This window comes from Hyperolius riggenbachi, chromosome 8, assembly GCF_040937935.1.
Source record: "Hyperolius riggenbachi isolate aHypRig1 chromosome 8, aHypRig1.pri, whole genome shotgun sequence".
Taxonomy (NCBI): domain Eukaryota; kingdom Metazoa; phylum Chordata; class Amphibia; order Anura; family Hyperoliidae; genus Hyperolius; species Hyperolius riggenbachi.
The window spans coordinates 175,858,954-175,881,371 of NC_090653.1; the positions used below are offsets into that span (position 1 = coordinate 175,858,954).

Consider the following 22,418-nt stretch of genomic DNA (forward strand, 5'->3'; position numbering starts at 1 on the left):
AGATTTATACAGAAAAATCATGACGATTAACAAAGTTGCCTAAACTTTCGCATCCCACTGTATAGTGCAGGCAAGTGTAGATAGCACATGGATTTTGCCTTGCAGGGGAAACAAACAACCACAGAAAATGAACAATTATTTCCTAATATGCATATTTAAAATAATATTTATAAGATATAAAAGTCTGTTATATTTCCATGTGAGAAAGACTAGCATATTAAATAAATACTGCACAACTTTATACAGAAAATAATTTGGCATTGTTTTGTGTTTATTGCAGAATAAACACAATCAGTGAGGATGCTGAGATAATGATTTCCATCACCAGTTTAGTACATCAGCATCAATCAAAGTATGACTGCAACAGAAAGATCTGCAATTTCATCAACAGCCTCTGGCCATATCCTGTTGGTTTAGTGCTCCCTAACAAAGGTGAGTATAGTTAAATTGTTCATCACAAATTGGTCCCAATGATCTTATTCAAAAAATGAATGGTAATTTTTCATCTCCTGTTTAAAATAACTTTCCAGCACTCTGCAATTGAAAAGAAGTACCAAAAAGTAGGTGCATTATTTTGAGTATTTTTTTCTTGCTGGTGGCTTAAAGGGCATTTTATTGATTAGGTGCAAAAAATATTAGGTGCAAATAAAGCATTTTATTGATTAGGTGCAAAATATCAACTAGGGAAAAAAAGGAAATTGAACAAGAGCCAGGGGCTCAATATTTAACATTAATAATATGACACAGTTTATATCAAAATCCTGTAAAGTATATTTACAATTTTGTCTTTGTGCATTTTGTCTAATCTTTGTGCTGGGCAGGAACAAACTGTTTTCTAGCTTCTACCCTATCTGAGGGAAACACTACAATTCTTAAACAGTCATGTGGCTTCCAGATTCCATAACTTATTCTCTGTAGGCATGGCAGTTGTTTAGGTACCAGGTTTAGATGTGTGCCTGGACAGGAATATGAGGTAGCAATGGGTGTCCCCAGACAGTAGTTGTAGGTATCTAAATGTGCCTCTGAGTAGCAGTTTTTGGTAGCTATAAGTCCCTTTTCACGATAGCAAGGTGTGTCTGCCAGATAGCAATATTAGATTGCTCCTGTGCTCCTGTTGCCCCCCTCCCCAGGCACAGTGAGCAGCAGTGTAGTTAAATTAATTATTCATCTGTTGTTTTGCCGCATTTCTTTATCAATTTAGTCCACACACTTTGGCCTCCTGCGGGTACTACCGACACCCATCTCTGTTTCCTGACAGAATATAAAAATGTACATCATTGTGTGATTTTTATGGGTGATGTGATCAGAAATGATGCCGCAGTGAGGAGCTATAGACACTGGAAGCCCTGACCAAAGGAAGAACAAGGAACATGCTGGCGGACAGGTGAGTTGCTTAACTCTAGAGCATGCTCCACTGCCTACTATCTATTCCTGCTGCTGGCCTCATGGAGACCCATGGCAGGCCCTCTGATATGGCCTTATAAACACACTTACAGAAGCATTAGCCCAGTTGCAATTTTTGACTTTTTCTGATATGGTAACTTAACTAGTAAGCACTGGTCACCAATTAACTAATAATTACAACTAAAGGTGACCATACACTTTTCGATTTTTCCCATCTACAGTGGGATGCGAAAATGTGGTCAACCTTTTTAATCATCATGATTTTCCTGTATATATTGGTTGTTACAATAAAAAGTCAGTTAAATATATCACATAGGAGACACACACAGTGATATTTGAGAAGTGAAATTAAGTTTATTGGATTTACAGAAAGTGTACAACAATTTTTTTAAACAAAATTAGGCAGGTGCATAAATTTGGGCACCACAAAAAATAAATGAAATCAATATTTATTAGATCCTCCTTTTGCAGAAATTACAGCCTCTAAACACTTCCTGTAGGTTCCAATGCGAGTCTGGATTCTGATTGAAGGTATTTTGGACCATAACTCCAGAACGTTGTACTTGTTCCTCTGCATGAATGCCTTAGTGGATTTTGAGCAGTGTTTAGGGTTGTTGTCTTGTTGAATGATCCAGTCCCGGCGCAGCTTCAGTTTTGTCACTGATTCCTGGACATTGCACTCCAGAATCTGCTGATACTGAGTGGAATCCATGCCTCCTTCAACTTTGACAAGATTCCCAGTCCCTAAGACTGGCCACACAGCCCCTAAGCATGATGGAACCACCACCATATTTTACTGTAGGTAGCAGGTGTTTTTCTTGGAATGCTGTGTTCTTTTTTCTCCATGCATAATGCCCTTTCTTATGCCCAAATAACTCAATTTTAGCTTCCAAATGTACTTTAGCATGCCTCAAGCGGCTCTGTTTGTGCTGTGGGCGGAGAAAAAGCTTCCTCTGCATCACTCTCACATTCAGCATCTCCTTGTGTAAAGTGCACCGAATGGTTGAACGATGCACAGTGACTCCATCTGCAGCAATATTATGTTTTAGGTCTTTGGTGCTGGTCTGTGGGTTGAGTCCGACTGTTTTCACCATTCGTCACTTCTGTCTATCCGAGACTTTTCTTGGCGTGCCACTTCAAGCCTTAACTTGAAATTAGCCCGTGGTCTTCCATTTCCCTAATATGTTCCTAACTGTGGAAACAAACAACTGAAATATCTGAGACAGCTTTCTGTATCTTTCCCCTAAACCATGATGGTAAAAATCTTTGTCTTCAGGTCATTTGAGAGTTGTTTTGAGACCCCCATGTTGCTACTCTTCGGAGAGAAAATTAAAAGAGGAGGGAAGCTTACAATTGACTCCCTTAAATACTCTTTCTCATAATTGGATTCACCTGTGTATGTAGGTCAGGGGTCACTGAGCTTACCAAGCCAATTATTAGTTCTAAAGGTTTTGGAATCAATAAAATGACAACAATGCCCAAATTTATGCACCTGCCTAATTTTATTTAAACAATTATTGCACACTTTCTGTAAATCCAGTAAACTTCATTTCACTTCTCAAATATCACTGCATGTGTCTCCTATATGATATATTTAACTGATATTTTTTATTGTAACAACCAACGATTTATACAGTAAAATCATGACGATTAACAAGGTTGCCCAAACTTTTGCATCCCACTGTATGTCCGGCAGATTCAATCGCTGTAATTGTATCTGCTGAAAGTTGATGCCACAAAGGATGCCTGATGAATCGATTTCTACCTGAAATTGACCGATTTGACTAAATCAATCATGAATGACAGAAAATTTTGCTTGATCGACAGCGGGATAAGAGCACATTGCTAGTGGCATACGATTTTGGCAATGACCGATGCAGCAGATTTTGGCAGCAGATGATTTTGGCAGCAGAGCTAACACTCAATTGACAGAGGGAGAATGAGCGCCACAGCATGGTGAAAATACACCCGTCATGGGAGGAGGTGCGCTGGCGGCACAGGTTAGCATTAGCTCAGCTGGAAACAACACAGATGGGGGAGACCTAGGCAGCCCCGCAGGTGGAGGTGGCAGTGCTAAAATCTATTGAAAATCTTTGTACACTGTGTGGGCCGCTAATAGATCCCTCTCTGATCAGATGTGGTCAGAGAAGTATCTATCTGAGGATTGATATAGTGGCCATCTATTAGTGTATTGCCACCTTAATATTATAGCTCTTCTTTTGAGAGAGATACAATTGCAACATGGCTTCATGTGTGGGAAGAATGTGTGCGTTTGTTGGGTTGCTAATAGCATCCAGTCAAGCCAGCTGTTACATTTCCAAATCAGCACTGTAAAGTGCTAGAAGCAGACAAAGGGCTTGATTCACAAAGCTGTGCTAACAGTTAGCACGCTGGTGAAAAGCCCTTTATTACGCCTAAACTGAGTTTAGGCGTGATAAGTTTAGGCATGATAAGTTTAGGCATGATAAGTTTAGGCGTGATAAGTTTAGGCGTGATAAGTTTAAGCACCAACTGGGTTAGCACCGCAGTGCACAGCTGATCAAAAGTTTTGCGCTAGCAAAGTCTGGTGCACTTCACATAGGGCCTGATTCACAAAGCGGTGCTAACAGTTAGCACCCTGGTGAAAAGCCCTTTATCATGCCTAAACTCAGTTTAGGCATGATAAGTTTAGGTGTGATAAGTTTAGGTGTGATAAGTTTAGGCATGATAAGTTTAGGTGTGATAAGTTTAGGCATGATAAGTTTAAGCGCCAACTGCGTTAGCACCGCAGTGCACAGCTGATCAAAAGTTTTACGCTAGCAAAGACTGGTGCACTTTGTATAAAGTTTAATGGCGCTGCTTTGCGTGCGGGACTTTGCAAGCGATCTAAACTTATCTAAACTTAGCATGCCTAAACTTATCACACCTAAACTTATCACACCTAAACTTATCACGCCTAAACTGGCTTTTCACCAGCATGGTGCAATGGTTATCATGCCTAAAGTCTTTTAGGCATGCTAACTGGGTTAGCACCGCTTTGTGAATCGAGCCCATAGAGTTTAATGGCGCTGCTTTGCGTGTGGGACTTTGCGCGCGATCTAAACTTATCTAAACTTATCACGCCTAAACTTATCATGCCTAAACTTATCACGCCTAAACTTATCACGCCTAAACTTATCACGCCTAACCTGGCTTTTCACCAGCGTGGTGCAATGGTTATCACGCCTAAAGTCTCTAACTGGGTTAGCAACACTTTGTGAATCAAGCCCAAAATGTTTGAAGAGAACCAAAAATAATTTTCACATAAAATAAGAAAGGCAAGCTCAAGGGACAGACTTACTGTGTCTACATACAACATCTGGAGAATTATAACATGAATTGCAACATCACCAGGGCACAAAAAAAATATTAGACAGCAGAAAAGTCTCTTACATCACTCTCATCAAGTCCTACCCATATAACTATATATATCTTATAAATAATAATAAAGGCTAAAACAGCTGTCAGAAGTGTGATTATGTGGCTTTGTAAAATTAATAAACTATAGGTGGGTTTAAATCAGTGGTTTGTGTATTGCTGACTTTTTAAGAGCATAAAGGAATGATTTGTATATTCACTCGCTGTCCTGAAGTAATGCATGATGGGTTCACCTCTTCTTGAGGCGAAGCTGAGTCTTCTGTTTTAGGAAGGGCAAAATTGTACTTAAAGTGACACTGAAGCGAAAAAAAAACCCTCATGATATAATGAATTGTATGTGTAGTACGGATAATTAATAGAATATGGTAGCAAAGAAAAAATATTTTTATTTTCAGTTAGCTTTTTTTTTTTTTTAAATAACATTGTTTCATTCTCTAATATTTGCAGTTACATTCTGTATTTTAAATGATAAAACAGAGCAGAGCTAATGACCCTTTGAACGTCCTGGTAGTAAAACTTTAGAAAATAAACAGTGAGAGACTGGTTGAGATAAGTGCTTCAGAAAACAGCACTGTAACCAACCCAAGTTGGGTCGAAGAGCTCAGAGAAGCTCTTTTGCATAGATAAGAAATGAAGTTTCTTAACTCTTCCTGTACTGGAAACAATATGAGACTCATACCTGTGCTACTAATGTTCTATTTCTTAACTGTACTACACATACAAATCATTATATCATAATTTTATTTTTACTTCAGATTTCTTTTAACAATTTACTTATAACATCTGGAAGAGGAGTGATATGGAAACATCTTGATAATCAATCAAAAAACGGTGAGATAGGGAAAGGTGGGTATGACCCGGTTGAGCACAAATCACAAGCAATTAGTTACCGTAATAACCTATTCATCTTTATTAATCCAAATCCATAGAGCAATAAAACACATCAATTAAAAATGTGCCCACCCCGCACCCCCAGACAGCCTCCCCACCCTGACCCCCAAGCCCCTGCCACCGATCCACTGTAGGGTCTCGCCCCACAGATCCCCTATAAAAATGGTGTGAATGCTAGCCACAAGGTGTATTGACCATACAAATTTGTATCATTGAAAAAACACTGGACGTCCAGTTAAAAAAATTTGGATCCCAAAAATGTAGTAGTATATGCTGCAGCCAGCACTAAAAATGGTTAATAACATACAGCCAGTCTTTTGGTGAATAATAAGCAAACTGATGCAAGCAGGGGGATTTTCCAGCCGGGAAAAGTGCAATGTAATCACAGCAGATGAATCAGTTCTGCCTCAGACCGTAGTCTCCAGAACTAGCAGACATAGGGCACACAGTCTAAAGCACATTAAAGCAGGCCAGTCAACACAAACATTGAAGCACATGCAGGATTAAAGCCAGGTGATATATCTGTCATGAATCCAACTGCGAGATCACCGACAGGCTCCGTGTCATCAGTATAATACCACTCGCTTAAGTAATGGTTTTAAAGGCAGTCCACATACATAAACAAAAGTCATGCCCGTGGGGCTGCTTACGTGTCCACCTGGATATCCTGAAGTACAGTGTTGCAAAAAGTTGCTAATTGTGGTGTATTCCGAGGTAGATGCCTGCAAAGGGTAAAGTGTCCGGCTGATTGTCCAGGCGGACAAGGCTTCTGTCCGTATGGAGATTGATTCCTGTGTGAATGGAGTCCCGGACTGGCTGTGAGGGAGGCAGAGGCTTCTAACCGTGCAGAGAGGGAGACGGCATGGAGGCCAGGACGCTGCACATGCGTCCTCGACTGGTTTCGCCGGACTTCCGGCTTCCACTGGAGGTGTGCAACAAACTTCGTGTTCCCCCCTGGGGATCTTAACTCCCCGCCGGCCCGACGTCATCACTGGGCAGGCAGACACGGCGGCCGGTCGCCTTAGCAACCCGCCAGCGCGTCCGCCAAACCCCGCCCACCCGCCCGAACGTCGCACACGGGGCGGGCAGGGCGGACGGACACAACGACAGGGAGCAGCCGGGCCATCAAGGCAGCCGCACACCCCCCGAACGCCGCGTCCATCAAGCCCCAGCCACCCCAGACGACACCGCCAGAGGGGGCGGGCGGAGCCGGACCAGACCACAACCCAGGCCGGAGGGGAAAGCCAAGAATCCCAACCAGGTATTCAACCCAGCAATATACATTTAAATTACAAGCACAGCCTTAAATAAGGTTCATATGTTGATTAGAGCTAACAAAGAGTCGATGGCAGACCATATGGTACATATGGTATATCCTAGAGCACAGAACAAGGGGGGCAAACATAGTAAAGCCCCACATAGTGTAGATGCCTAAAGCATCCTCAATAAGGAAAATTTCTCAATATAAAACTAGTGTTCAGCAATAGATACAGCAAGGACCACCCCCCCCCCACCCCCCCCGATTAAGGAGGAGACACAAGCGAACCAGAGAAAGAGGTTTTGAAAGGTGGGCACAGGGACATCAAACAGGTAAAAAAGAGGTATAACTGGTATTTTCATTCAGACCTGGGGGTAATGTTGCCTCCAGGTCAAAGATCCACCTAGATTCTCGCTGTAACAAGAGTCTTTCTATGTCCCCACCTCGTTGGGATGCATGGATGCGGTCCAAGCCAATGAAGCGCATTTGGGCTGGATTACCAGCATGCATGGTTTTAAAATGCCTGGCCACCGGGGTGAGATTAGACATACTCTTGCTCCTTATATTGGTCACATGATCAGAAATCCTGGCACGTAGCTCTCGCTTGGTTTTGCCTATATAAAAGGCACCACATGGGCATAATAACAGATAAACTACTAACGTGGTATTACAATTTACATAATGAGCAAGTGTCCAATCCCTACCATCCGGTAGCCTGACATTCCGACCCAAAGTTGATAATCAACTTTACTCAAGAAGTCTACAAATTGCGTACCTGAGATTTGACTAAGGCCACATACACACATCAGACCAAGGGTCGAGTGGGGCGTGGACGCAGGTGGACGACGTCCACTTGCTTTTTTCAGAAAGTGGACGCCGTCCTCCCTGGCATCTGTGGAGGGAAAGAGCGCAGTGGAAGGAGAGCTGTGAGCAGCGGTGGGGAAGGGGGGCCATCTCCCCCCTCCTTCCCTCACCTTGGGACTCTCCATCCCCCGCTCTCCCCTCCAAAACTAACGAACGGGCGACTGGCAGAGGTCGAAACTTACCTCACTCTCGTTCCAAACGCTGAGTAAGTAGTGATGTCCAGTCCATTTGAGCCGGTTCTTTCCTGTGAGTTGTGTGATCCGGCTCATCACACTGAACTGAATCAGTTCAGTGGATGAGACAGGAACTGCAGCTGAATACTGCAGCTGCAGTTCCTGTCTCCTCCACTGAACTGATTGGGTTCAGTATGATGAGCCGGATCACACAACTCACAGGAAAGAACCGGCTCAAATGAACCGGACATCACTACTTACCCGGCTTACCCGGAAGGAAGAGGTAAGTCACGCTGCTGTCAGGCTCCCACAAATTTTAGTTCTGGAGGGGGAGAGGGAGGAAGGGGGAGCCCTGAGGGGGGGGGAGGAGACATTCCCCGCTGTGCCCACCAATCCCTCCTCTCTGTGCTGCCTGACTACATATACTGGGCACATATACCCCTGGCTACATATACTGGGCACATATACCCCTGACTACATATACTGGCACATATACCCCTGACTACATATACTGGGGACATATACCCCTGGCTACATATACTGGGACATATACCCCTGGCTACATATACTGGACACATATACTGTACCCCTGGCTACATATCCTGGGCACATATACCCCTGACTACATATACTAGGGACATATACCCCTGACGACATATACTGGGGACATTTACGTCTGGCTACATATACTGGACACATATACCCCTGACTACATATACTGGTGCATATACCCCTGACTACATATACTGGCACATATACCCCTGACTACATATACTGGGGACATATACCCCTGGCTACATATACTGGGCACATATACCCCTGACTACATATACTGGGGACATAAACCTCTGGCTACATATACTGGGCACATATACCCCTGACTTCATATACTGGCACATATACCCCTGACTACATATACTGGGCACATATACCCCTGACTACATATACTGGGGAATACTATACTCCTGACTACATATACTGGGCACCTATACCCCTGGCTACATATACTGGACACCTATACCCCTGGCTACATATACTGGACACCTATACCTCTGGCTACATATACTGGGGACTACTAAACCCCTAAATACATATACTGGGCACATATACCCCTGGCTACATATACTAGGCAACTATACCTCTGGCTACATATACTGGGGACTACTATACTCATGGCTACTTATACTGGGGACACTTATAGACCTGGCTACCTATGCTGGGGGTACCTATTTTGGGGAAACTTCTGTCAGATTATCTGCATTTTTGTGGAACCGCTGTTATGTGTTTTGGGGCACATCTGCCAGATTATGTGTATGTTAGGGGAACGGCTGCTGCCAGATTACGTGTATTTTGAGGAACTGCTGCCAGATTGTGTATGTTTGGGGGACCACTGCTGCCAGATTATATGTATTTTGGGTGTTACGTGTACTTTGGGTGAATTACTGCCAGGCTTTGCGTATTTTGGGGAACTGCTTCCAAATGATGTGTATGTTGGGGGAACTGGTGCTGCGACATTGTCTATTTTGGAGGAACCACTGCCATATTATCTGTATTTTGGAGGAACTTCTACCAGATTATGGCCCATATGCAATTCACTTTTTCACCTGAGTTTTCTTCTAGGAGATAATTTTTCATTTTCAATTTAAAATAACTTTTCAGCACTTTTCAACTAAAAATGTACCCAAAAGAAGTTGAAAAAGTACTATCAAAATTATTTTGAGCATTTTCTTGCTTTATAGTGGCTTAAAAGGCATTTTATTGACAAGTTTAAAAATGTCAACTTGCAGAAAGCTAAGGAGGAAAAGTGAATTGCATATGGGCCTATGTGTCTTTTTGGTGAAATGCTGTCAGATTACATCTATTTTTGGGGGATACACTATGGCAGAGCTCAAACTTCCCTGGCAGACCTTTTAAATCACTGCTAAGGTCATGTATATTTGGCCCCACCCATGACCACGCCCACATTATGTTTCACTACGCCCATTTTTTGGCACGCCGCGCTATGCGCGGCGCAGGGGTTTTTTAGGGTGAGTCCACTCACCTCTTTTTCCAGGACTAGACCCCTGCATCAGACCATAGTCTTTTGAAAATGAAAGATCACAGACCAATTTTACCCCCTTCCATGTAGTATGAGAGCCATACCTTCACAGTCTTTTGTATGGAGCTGAACTCCCCATCAGAAAAAAATCTTTGCAAGATACTGCACACACAGATGCTGTACAGACACAAAAGATCAGTATCTGCAAAAGATTTGTTCCTGCCAAAGATCCATTCCTGCAAATTCCATTCATAGTCTATATGATCTGCAGATCATCATACACACCTTGTTTAACTGACATTCATCTGCAGATCAGACAATCATCTGCAGATCTGAAAATCCATCCTGGTGGATCTGATCTGCAGGTGAATGTCTGTTAACCACCTGAGCGGTCTGGACGAGCTGAGCTCGTCCAACACCGCCGGAGGTCGCCGCTCAGGCCCTGCTGGGCCGATTTTAAATCAAATAAAAAGCAGCACACGCAGCCGGCACTTTGCCAGCCGCGTGTGCTGCCTGATCGCCGCCGCTCTGCGGCGATTCGCCGCGAGCAGCGGCGAAAGAGGGCCCCCCTAGCCGCCTGAGCCCTGCGCAGCCGGAACAAAAAGTTCCGGCCAGCGCTAAGGGCTGGATCGGAGGCGGCTGACGTCAGGACGTCGGCTGACGTCGATGACGTCACTCCGCTCGTCGCTATGGCGACGATATAAGCAAAACAAGGAAGGCCGCTCATTGCGGCCTTCCTTGTTTATTCTGGGCGCCGGAGGCGATCGGAAGATCGCCTCCGGAGCGCCCTCTAGTGGGCTTTCATGCAGCCAACTTTCAGTTGGCTGCATGAAATAGTTTTTTTTTTATTTGAAAAAAACCCTCCCGCAGCCACCCTGGCGATTTAATCAGAACGCCAGGGTGGTTAAACAAGGTGTGTATGATGATCTGCAGATATCATAGACTATGAATGCATTTTGCAGGAACAGATCTTTTGCAGGAACAGATCTTTTGCAGATACTGAACTTTTGAATGTCTACAGCATCTTTGTGTGCAGCATCTTGCAAAGATTTCTGTCTGATGGGGAGTTCAGCTCCATAGAATAGACTGTGAAGGTATGGCTCTCATACTACATGGAAGGGGGTAAAATTGGTCTGTGATCTTTCATTTTCCAAAGACTATGGTCTGATGTGTGTATGAGCCTTAAGGATATACCCTATCCTAAGTCAGCAGTTTTCAGACTGCTCACAGTTGATTCCAGGAATTCATCCTGCATACTAGTTTACAAAACCAAAGCAGTATAGAAAACATTGTTTTTGATGTGTAATAATACAAATCACTACCAAATGTAAAATGCAAAGTATTAATTTTGCATGGAGTCGAGCTTTAAAGCTTCATCCATATAAACATCATTGAGCTAAAACTCAGGGATATGTTAAAGTGAGGCCGAGGTGAAAATAATCTGATGAGATAAACAATTGGTATTTATGCTCCTACTCCTAAAAATTGCTTTTTTTAGACATCTCATGGTTTTATTGTATATTTAAACATTTACAAACTAGATTGAATGTTCTGTTTCGCCTGCTCGGTGCCAGCCTAATAAGTGTCCCAAAGTTAGAAAAAGGTTAATAGTTAATGTATTTTATCTCCCTCTGCTCTCAGAAGTTTTATTCTGCCAGGAAAACTTTTATGGCTGTAATTAGCTTATCAGTGATGTTTACTATATTCCTGACAAGCTAATGACAAGACCAAATCTGTCACTTCCAAGCCTAGAAATTAACTATTTCAGGCAGTAAAATAAAACAAGTAAAACATCCTGATTATTAATATGCTTTGTACTGTACATACACATGTCTACCTCATCATGTCACATGTCGCCTCGGGTACACTTTAACCTCCCCAATATTAATGATGAGCCTGACTGGTCTAGCTAAATGTTGCTGAATGTGGTATGGACGATTCAGGCCAGGGTCATGCAGCATCGTCAACACCTGGCGCAAACTATTTTTTTTATTGAATTCAATACAATAACCTGTTATGAATTCAATTTAAAAAAAAAACATTGATTACAAAAAAAATGCTTGAAAATTATTTGAAATTAATTGAACCACTTTTTGCACCAAAATCCTGGGACAATTGAACGCCAGGGAGGTCAGGGCCGGATTTCTACTTGTCACCAACCTAAGGCCTGGTGTCACCGACCGCCTACCTTCCCCCCACCCCAATGATCAGAGAAGCATTTGACCTAGGTGTACATCCTTCTGCAATTTTGTCACGTTTTGATCCTTGAGGGGGGACACGAAAGCACTGTGCTTGGCTGACAAAATGATGTGAATGAGTGTGGTGTTTGCGTAAATGACACTAAAAGTCAGTACCGACATTTAAAAAGTGATGTCTATTCACTTGGATAGACAGTTCTTCGATCGACGAATGCCACGACCGTCATTTTTTGCTGGTTCAGGGCCTTGTGAATTTTTCTCTAAGCTATCCTGAAGCAAATAAAAATAAGATACTTACCTCACTAGTGGAAGGCCTCCGGATAGCCAGAGGCTTTCGATGTCTTGCAGCCCATCACTACATTGCAGGGTGCCTTGGTTTCTTAAGAGTGTGAGTGCTGCCATGGACGATTGTGTCCATATTAGGCATGCGTGAGTAAAGTCTAAGCCTGCTCTGTAGAACAAAGACACTTGTGCATGGAGGAAAAAACGCCATGCACAAGCACCTTTGTTGTACAGGGAATGCACGGTCCATACTTGCATATGCCCAGTATGGACATGCTCGTCCAAGGTGTCGATCACTGAAGAAACTTATTCAAACAGAAATGGGCTCATTGCTGTAATGGTGGGGTGTAAGAAAGTATGGAAAACCTCAGAACTATCCAGAGGTGTCCTACTACTTAGTATCTATATATACTGTTATACTGTTTGCTTTGGGATTTCTGCTAAGTGGGTGGAAAAAAAAAGTTACTCTGTACTTACTTGGAGCTTTTTCCAGTACTTTGTAGTATCTGAGGTCCATCTGTGTCTTTCTGGTCCCTTCTATTGTGCTGCTGTTAGTCTAGAGTACTAGAGTACTGCGCATTTGCTGTCTATGCTGCGTGCCTCCTCGAACACGCTTACATAGCCACGAGTGTTCTGTGCATACACAGTGGCAAGTTTTGTGAGCTGCGCATGTGCAGCATGCTCCCGACAATTAAAGCATGGTTGAGAAGGTGCACACATAGCTGGGACAGCGCATGGGATGACAGCAGCACAATGGAGGCGAGGAAAGTGAGGGACCTCGGATACTACGGGAAACTGGAAGAAGCCCCAGGTAGGTAACACTCATTTTTTTACTCTCTTAAAGTAAAAAAAATAATAATAATGATTTGAACTTACCTAGGGCTTCTTGCAGCCCCCTGGAGTCATCCTGTGTCCACAATGTCTTCTTGATTCCATTCAGCCAGCAGCGGTGACTCACGCAAAGTTGGCCAGTTGCCGGCTACTGCGCATGTGAAGCCCCGAGCACCCTGATTATGCTCCCGCGGCTGGGAGCGTTCTGCTCATGCACAGTACATGAAAATCTCTACTGCACATGTGCAGTGCGCTCCCAGTAGTGGGAGAGTGATCAGGGTGTGTTGGCTCAGGGCCGCACATGGGTAGTTGCCAGCAACTGGCCAGCTTTGTGGAAGTCGCTGGAGGGAATCAAGAGAACGTCGTAGGCACAGGATGACTCCAGGGGGAAGCAAGAAGCCCCAGGTAAGTTCAAATCATTTTTTTATTTACTTTAAAATCACTTTAAGGCCTCTTGCACACTGCAAGCGATTCCGATTCAGATTCCGCTTTTTAATCAGTTTTTACATCCGATTCAAATTCTGATTTGCAGTTTGCTCCCTGCACACTGCAAATCGGAATCTGAATCGGATGTAAAAACAGATTAAAAAGCGGAATCTGAATCGGTTTCGCGTGCAGTGTGCAAGAGGCCTAAGGTTTACTGGCTGTGTGTGCACAAGTGTGTGTGTGGTGTGTGTGGTGTCTGTCTGTGTGTGTGTGTGTGTGTGTGGGGGGGGGGGGGGATTTGAGCAATGCACATTTTTAATTCAGCACAGGCATTGACACTAAGTTGCCCTACCGAAGGCTGAACTTGTGTCCCTTCTCACTGCTCCACACACAGGATCAGCTGCAGCACACTTCTTGTTTCATAGTTCTCGCCACCAGTACCGGGGTGCAATGCAGAGCATTTCCCACCTCTCCACACCCTTGATAGACACAAACTGGGCAGGAGGGAGGAGCTAGAGATGTCATGGTTCCAGGATAGCGAGCTAGACTTTCTGAGCATGCGGCCATTCCTGGTAGCTGACATGCATCATTAAGCTGCTAATGTCTCTGCTCTTTGCCTGATTAAGGACTACACTTGCCTAGCCTCATGGGTGACATCACTGTAAGCTCAGTGTGAGGTTAGGAATGGAGTGGATACAGCTCTCCACCCGTGTGCCGCCCTTTACATTGTAGAAAAATCTGTCACCCTAGTCCTGTGACTTGGGGACCTTCCCAATAATCCAGCCATGAGGGAGGTTAATGATATAATTGCAACAAACCATTTGTAATCTTTACTTATTAAAGCCATGTGGATTTAAGTTTTAAGACTATGCGCCTAATCCAATTCACTTTTTCTACAACATTTTCTCTTAGGAGATCATTTTTCAACATTTGTTTAAAAGAAGGTTTGCACTCTGCAATTGAAAAAGTACCAAAAAGTAGATGAAAAGTACTGTCAAAATTATTTTCTTGCTTGCTGGTGACTTGAAAGGCATGTTATTCATAATGTAAAAATATCACCTAGGAGGAAAATTGCAGTACATATATGTAAAAGAGCAGTGCAATAGGAGCTGCCAATGAGAGTAGGGGCTAGGTCTTATTAGCCCATAGATGAGATGGAATAAACAGCAGGTTGCCCCAGGCGCTATGATGAAATATGGCAACTACCGTATTTTTGGACTTTAAGACGCTGCTGACCCTAAGACACACCTAGGTTTATAGAACAAATACCATGGGAAAAATATACAGTGGGATGCACAAGTTTGGGCAACCTTGTTAATCGTCATGCTTTTCCTGTATAAATCGTTGGTTGTTATGATAAAAAATGTCAGTTAAATATATCAGTGATATTTGAGAAGTGAAATGACGATTATTGCATTTACAGAAAGTGTGCGCAATAATTGTTTAAATAAAATTAGGCAGGTCATTTTATTGATTCCAAAAACCTTTAGAACTAATTATTGGAACTTAAATTGGCTTCGTAAGCTCAGTGACCCCTGACCTACATACACGGGTGAATCCAATTATAAGAAAGAGTATTTAAGTGGGGGTCAATTGTAAGTTTCCCTCCTCTTTTAAATTTCTCTTAGGAGCAGTAGCATGGGGGTCTCAAAACAACTCTCAAATGAACTGAAGACAAAGATTGTTCACCATCATGGTTTAGGGGAAGGATACAGAAAGCTGTCTCAGAAATTTCATCTGTCTGTTTCCACAGTTAGGAACATATTGAGGAAATGAAAAAGAAGGGACACAGAGAGCCCAATATAGTGTAGTAAGTTGGGTGATGGGTAAATGGAAAAGTATATGATAGATATACTCACAAGTCAGGGTTACCAGTTAGGCAACCACTTTGTAGGCAGGTGAGGAGATTAGGCCTGTCCTCACTCAGGATTAAGATGTCACTCTCTGTAGATTAGGAGAAGAAAGGGTATTCAACCCCTCCACCAGGGGTGGATACTGATATTGTAAGGAGAACAGAGGCGCTAACGGAATAAAATATATCTAAAAACTTTAAAATTCCTCGGGAGGCGGTGGTGAACTCATCTCCCTGAAGCAGACATGATACTGTCAGTTTTAGTACAAACAAATTTATTTATATACACCAACATACAGCGCAACGCGTTTCACAGGTATCTTCTTCAGGCAATAACGAGCAGGAGTACACACAGTGCAGTCTTAAGGTCACGATAAGCGCTTATCGTGACCTTAAGACTGCACTGTGTGTACTCCTGCTCGTTATTGCCTGAAGAAGATACCTGTGAAACGCGTTGCGCTGTATGTTGGTGTATATAAATAAATTTGTTTGGAATTGATAAAAACTGAGAAAAAATGCATTTTTTTCATTTCCCCCCTCTTTCTCCCTTTAAAATGCATAGAAAACTTTTTTGGTCTAGGGACAAAATACCTGCCAATGAAAGTCTAGTTTGTCCTGAAAAAAACGATACCTAGATCATTTAGGTGTCGTGAGTAGGGATAAAGTTATGGCTGATTGAATAGGGACATAGCTAAAACGTCAAAACTGCTCTTGTCAATAAGGGGGAAAAAAGGTCTGGATGCGAAGTGGTTAAACACTGCTCAAAATCCACTAAGATATTCATGCAGAGGAACAAGTACAACGTACTGGAATGGCCATCTCAGTCCCCAGACCTGAATATAATTGAAAATCTGTGGTGTGAGTTAAAGAGAGCTGCCCATGCTCGGAAGCCATCAAACCTGAATGAACTAGAGATGTTTTGTAAAGAGGAATGGTCCAAAATACCTTCAACCAGAATCCGGACTCTCATTGGAAGCTACAGGAAGCATTTAGAGGCTGTTACTTCTGCAAAAGGAGGATCTACTAAATATTGATTTCATTTCTTATTTTCTTTTTATTATTTATGCACCTACCTAATTTTGTTTAAACTATTATTGCACACTTTCTGTAAATCCAATAAACTTCATTTCACTTCTCAAATATCACTGTGTGTGTCTCCTATATGATATATTTAACTGACATTTTTTATCATGGTGAAGGGGCATCTTGTGGATTATGCCCCCTTTGTACCTCATTCCCCCCTGTGCCTCTTCTGTCTCCCTGTGTCCTCCTGTCCCCCTTGTGTCTGCTGTGTCCCCTATGTGTCCACCTCTGTCCTTCTTGTGTCCTCCTCTACGCCCCTTTATGTCCCCTTGTGTCCTCCTCTATGCCCCTGTTTGTCACCTTGTTTCCTCTATTTGTCCCCTATGTCCTCCTCTGAATGGGCACAGTATAGGGAGTCCCTGACATTGTGGCGGGTTGGAGGTTCATATTGGCAGGTGTTCACAAGTCAGGAACTCCCTGCATGTGGACTATAAGACACAGTGAATTTTGACCCCCACTTTTGGGGGAGAAAAAGTGATTCTTATAGACCAAAAAATACACTAGTTAATGTTCAATCGGGTGTCAGAAAATGCAACAACAATATATGTGTAATAAGACTTCCAGTGCCTCATTGACTGTGATACTACAGGTAAAACACTCCAATGGCTGTGTCTGGAAAGTTTCCACAGGACATATGAGTGACTAAGCAATAGAATGACGACCAAAGATGTGGAGGAATTCAGTGTACCTTCCCCCTTCCACTAGAGGGCCAGCTTTTCTTCTCTATGTAAGGGAAGATGAAGAGGACAAAATAGTAAAAACTGCATTGGAAAAAACACCTGCACACAGGTACTACTACTTACTGGATAAAAACGTGTTTTATTGCACATCAAAGGATGTAAAGCTGCATGTCCCATCCCGAGTTTCGACTCACACCTTTGTCAGGGGGTAAGTAGCAGTATCTGTGTCCAGGATTTATTTCCAATGCAGTCTGCACTGTTTTGTCCCCTTTATTTTTCCTTACTTAGAGAAGAGCACCCGGCCCTCTAGTGGAAGAGCACTAGGAAGTATCCAGACAGCATGCACTATTAGGGAAGAAAAGATAAAAATGGCGCAGGACAAGTGCCTATAAAAATGGCGCCACCATAAGTGGCAATAGTACAAGCAATAATTAGCAGCAAGAAAATAAAATTATGGCGCCCGATAAATAGTAGGCACGATAAATAGCGGGCATCTAGTGCCTGCTATTTATCAGGCACCATAATTTAATCTCCTTGCTGCAAGTCACAGCTTGTACTATTGCCGCCTATGCGGCAGGGAGTAGGTAAAGGCAGGGTGGAGTTAGTGTTAGGAAGTGGGGGTGGAGTAGTTCAGTGTTAGGCATCGGGGAAGTGTTGTCTGAGGCTAGAGCGGATAGGTTTAGCCATAGGTAGAGGGAGGGTTCAGTGTGAGAGCAGGCAGAGTGGTTTGTATACATTACCTGGTCCCGGACGATTGCTTCTCCTCTCTACTTCCTTGTATCAGTACGAGAGGCTCCTTCTCTGGACAGCTTTAAAAAAGGCTAAAAACTCACCTCTTTTCTCGAGCCTTTGAGACTGCATAACGCAGGGTCACAGCGCTTTGAGTCCCCAGGGAGAAAAGTGCTATAAAAATATTATTGTTATTGTTATTGTTAGTTTGAATGAGTCCAGCAGCCTGCCAATCACCATGCAGCTTCAGTCCAAACAGGAAGTGGAGAGACGGGGTCACAGGGACCAGGTAATGTATGAGAGATGCCACTAATGACATCTTATTAGTTATTTAATGTTTTAGGACATTTTAGAAACGTTAACTTTAGTAGTAAGATGCCATTATCGGCATCACCCTGCGCCATTTTTTGCAGCGCTTTTTTGAATGTACTCCATCAGGAAGTCTAGTGGCTCTTTGTGCTGCATGGTTGTCAGCAGACGTTATTGGGATTACTGGAAGTTATCACAAGCAGCTGAATCCATGCAGGTGGAGGCAACAGACACGTAGCGTGGAGAGTCATGGAGGGACTTATGTCCCTGGGCGCTGCATTGTAAGGGCGCTCAGCCTGTCCACAAGTTTGTTTGTTTTTTTAAGCTCTTCACTGACTTCTGTCAGTGACATCATCCACTGGCTGCCCCACTCCCAGGATGGAGGAGTAAGTCAGGAAGCCAGCCTAGCAAAGCACTTCCAGAGAATGGGATTCTAAGGGGAAGAGGAATGGTATGTTTGCTGAGTGTGAGTGAGAGAGAGCAGCCCCGTGCCCCTCCTCCATCCTAAAGCTTTGCTCTGGCATGGAAGATCAAAACAGGGAGACGTGCTATAAAGCCATTCAGCCTGTGAAACTTCTCCCTACCCCCCTCAACTCCTGGCAGTACTGATAAGGACCTGGACTTGCAGGAATTATACTGCAAGGTCCTAATGCTGCCAGGCTATAGTAAATGTAGCCATACATCTAGTGATGATGGGCAGATTCGACCAAGAGACAGATTTCGCTCAGAACAAATCTGATTAGAGAGAGATCTGTCAGCTGCCCATACACCGCAGACTGATTCACAATCGATTTCAGCATGAAATCTCTTGCCGCCATCCCGATGTATAAATGTGTCCCCCATGTGTGCATATTGACATAACCTGTCCTGTATCTCCTACCGTGCAGCGCCTATCTGTCTTCCGCTACCCAATCCTCCATTTGTGCTTCACAAGGCACATGGCATATAGCGCACATGAAATCACACATGCGCTACACACTATATGTTGGTGGCATGTGAGCCACAAATGGAAGAGGAAGAAGCTGAAGACAAATGGGCACTGTGCAGTGGGTGACACAGGACAGGTAATATATGAATGCAAACACAGCGGCACATTTATACACTTGGGGAACAGCGACGGGGGTTTATTGCTCGTCTTGAGATCACTCGCCATTATCGACATCTTGCAGCAGCCAGTCAGCCCAACATGGTATCACCGCCAGCCATGTTTGTATATAAGAGGATCAGTTCAGATATTGAAACCACATAATATATATTCTTGAATTCAAGGTTCAATATCAGACTTTATTATATCAAAAATTGCAAGAAAATTGTAAAAACTTTTTGTTAGCAAAGACTCTTCAGAGCATAAATACAGGAGATCACTCTGTTTTGACGGACAATTATAATAAACACATTGTGCTTTGTTAGATAAAAAAATGTATCACCGCCAGCCAGGCCAGGCAGTCCAACATCACAGCATCAATGCCAGCACAGCATTACTGCTAATTCAGCGCAGCATATCTGCCAGCGAAGCACAGCAGCCAGGCCAGCCAGCTGAGGACAAGACAAAAGCAAGGACAGGGGACTCTGCCTATTTATATGAAATGCTGCCTAATAATGATATTTAAGTTAAACTGCTGCTAGGTTCATTTATGTTTGGCTCCACCCATGACCACGTCCACTTTCTGACCACGTCCGCTTTCCCGCTGCACAGCCACGCCCATTTTTGTCTAGCTGTGTGCGACGTGTTAAAAGTCACCAGAAAACCGCTCACACTTCCCTGGGACAGTGCCGGAACCAGGCTAGGCCAATCCAATAGAGTAGAAGTGAAGAAAGGGTGTCCGCACAATATCCCTTGCATCAAGTTCCTTTATTATGGACGTATCCACACCAAATCACACATCATGTAGCTGACATGTTTCGAACCAAACGGTTCTTACCCATAGCTAAAAATTAATGACACCAGACACCATATATACCATCCTCCTGTGGAGGGGGAGGTCCCGCAGTGAGAGACACTCCCCTTAGGCACCACATCCAGGAAGGGATATTTCACATTTCAAAGGAAGAGAACTCTTTCTGACAATGTATCTCATACGGTATATATGTGCTCTGTCAAATTTTATTTAAAAATATGTAGGAAAAGTTCCTAAAATAAAATGAATAAAATCAGATAGTGTGAGAGCAAAGTAAACAAAAGCACGCGGAGCAACTCCTCACTAAGTTATCAATGCTAAATCCCAACGGGAATTTAAACCCTGAGGAAGTCTCGTTCCCAGTCTAAAGATCCACAAAGCCTCTCGGCTAGTAAGTCGTTTGGCCAAATCACCCCCTCTTTTGGCTGGGAGAATCCTTTCCAGCCCATGGAAAGAGAATGAAGCCATATTTCCACCATGAACCTGGCGAAAATGCTTCGCTACATTAGAAATGTTGGTGCTGAGCCAGCCTGGGCCGCAATAGTGTTCACCAATTCTGGCACGTAAGGATCTAGTAGTGCACCCCACATATTGTAGGGAGCACTCCGTACACGTGATGAGGTATATCACATAAGGCGTGCCACAATTGATAAATTCCTTAATAGGAAACCTACGTCCATTTGAGGTTGATATTGCCTCCCGTGTTCGCTTATGTACATTACAATAATGGCATGTTCTTACTCCGCATTTATAAGAGCCAGTCAAACTAAGCCATGTAGAGGATCTAGGACTAGACTCAAACAAACTAGGCGAGAGGTATTGGGCCAAGGTGGGCGAGCGCCTACTAGCAAAACGTACTCCCTGCTGTAAAATACCACGCAAGTCCTCAACCCCTTTTAACACAGGAAGATATTTTTTCAAAATGGAAACTATCCTGTTAAATTCTACACTGTAAGTTGTAACAAAGGTGGGCCTTGGATCTGTGATATTATTTCCTCCAACTGTTGTCAGCAGATGATCCCTACTTTTTTGATTGGCTCTAGTTTTTCCCTTGTCGATCATCCACCCCGGATAACCTCTGTCCAGGAGTCTGTTCTCCACCCTCTTAAATTCTTCCCCGAGCCACAACTCCTCCGAGCAATTACGTCGCGCCCTGGTGAATTCACCTATAGGGACCGCACAAATAGTATGCCTCGGATGGCAACTCGTTGCCCGGAGAGTAGTATTGCCACTACAGGGTTTCCGAAATGTCCTAGTGTGTACTCTCCCCTGGACAGGATCCCCCACTAGGGTGACATCTAAATAGTCAATTGAGCCTGCCCCCCAGTTGTGAGTGAACTGTAAATTCAAAGAGGTATTATTAAGGTCACTCACAAAGGCGGGGATATCTTCGGGGACTCCCTGCCAGACCAACAATAGGTCGTCGATATACCTCCCGTACCACGCAACACTCCCCAGATGGCGACCCCCACCCCCAAAGATGTGGCACTCCTCCCACCACCCCATACAGAGGTTGGCCAAAGATGGAGAGAACTTGGCCCCCATGGAGGCGCCACACCTCTGGAGATAGAAGCCGCCATCAAACATGAAGTAATTGCGGGTCAGGAGGTACTCGACAGCCAAATATATGAAGGTCCGGAGATCCTCAGTGTACGTGGAATATTTTTCAAGGTGATACTTGACAGCTTCAATGGCCAAATTATGGGGGATACATGAATATAGGGCCTTCACATCGATGGTAATCCATACGTAATGCTTTGCCCACGTGAGACTCTTCAAACTAGAAAGCAGATGCTTGGTGTCTCGAATATAGCCTGGAAGGCGCCTAACCAATGGCTGTAACATAGAATCAACACACTCACTCAGGCGCTCCCCCAGAGAGCCAATACCAGCCACAATGGGCCTGCCCTCCGGGGGAGCGCCCGGTTTGTGGATCTTGGGAAGATGGTGAAAAACTGGGGTGATCGGATCAGGGACACCCAAATAGTCTACCATTCTTTGATCTAACACACCCAGACTCTGTCCAAAAGATAACAGGTCAAACAATTCTTTCTGGAAAAGCTTCATAGGGTCTGCTCCCAATTTCCGATACACCACAGAATCATT

At 43.7% G+C, this 22,418-nt stretch overlaps 1 protein-coding gene across 9 annotated transcripts in view; it reads left to right on the forward strand.

Annotated features, from left to right (window-relative positions):
• LOC137527196 (uncharacterized) overlaps positions 1-22,418 on the forward strand; it is a 334,365-nt gene that overhangs the window by 219,212 nt on the left and 92,735 nt on the right. For 4 of the 9 annotated variants that reach the window (XM_068247681.1, XM_068247688.1, XM_068247689.1 and 1 more), the window contains one exon: positions 281-432. The exons of 1 other annotated variant lie outside the window; for it this stretch is intronic. In XM_068247681.1, coding sequence (XP_068103782.1) covers positions 281-432 — 152 coding nt within the window. Of the gene's footprint in view, positions 1-280; positions 433-530; positions 561-1,258; positions 1,434-14,673; positions 14,719-22,418 lie in introns of those variants that run through there. 4 more of the 9 variants (XM_068247685.1, XM_068247684.1, XM_068247687.1 and 1 more) reach the window with 4 other exon arrangements.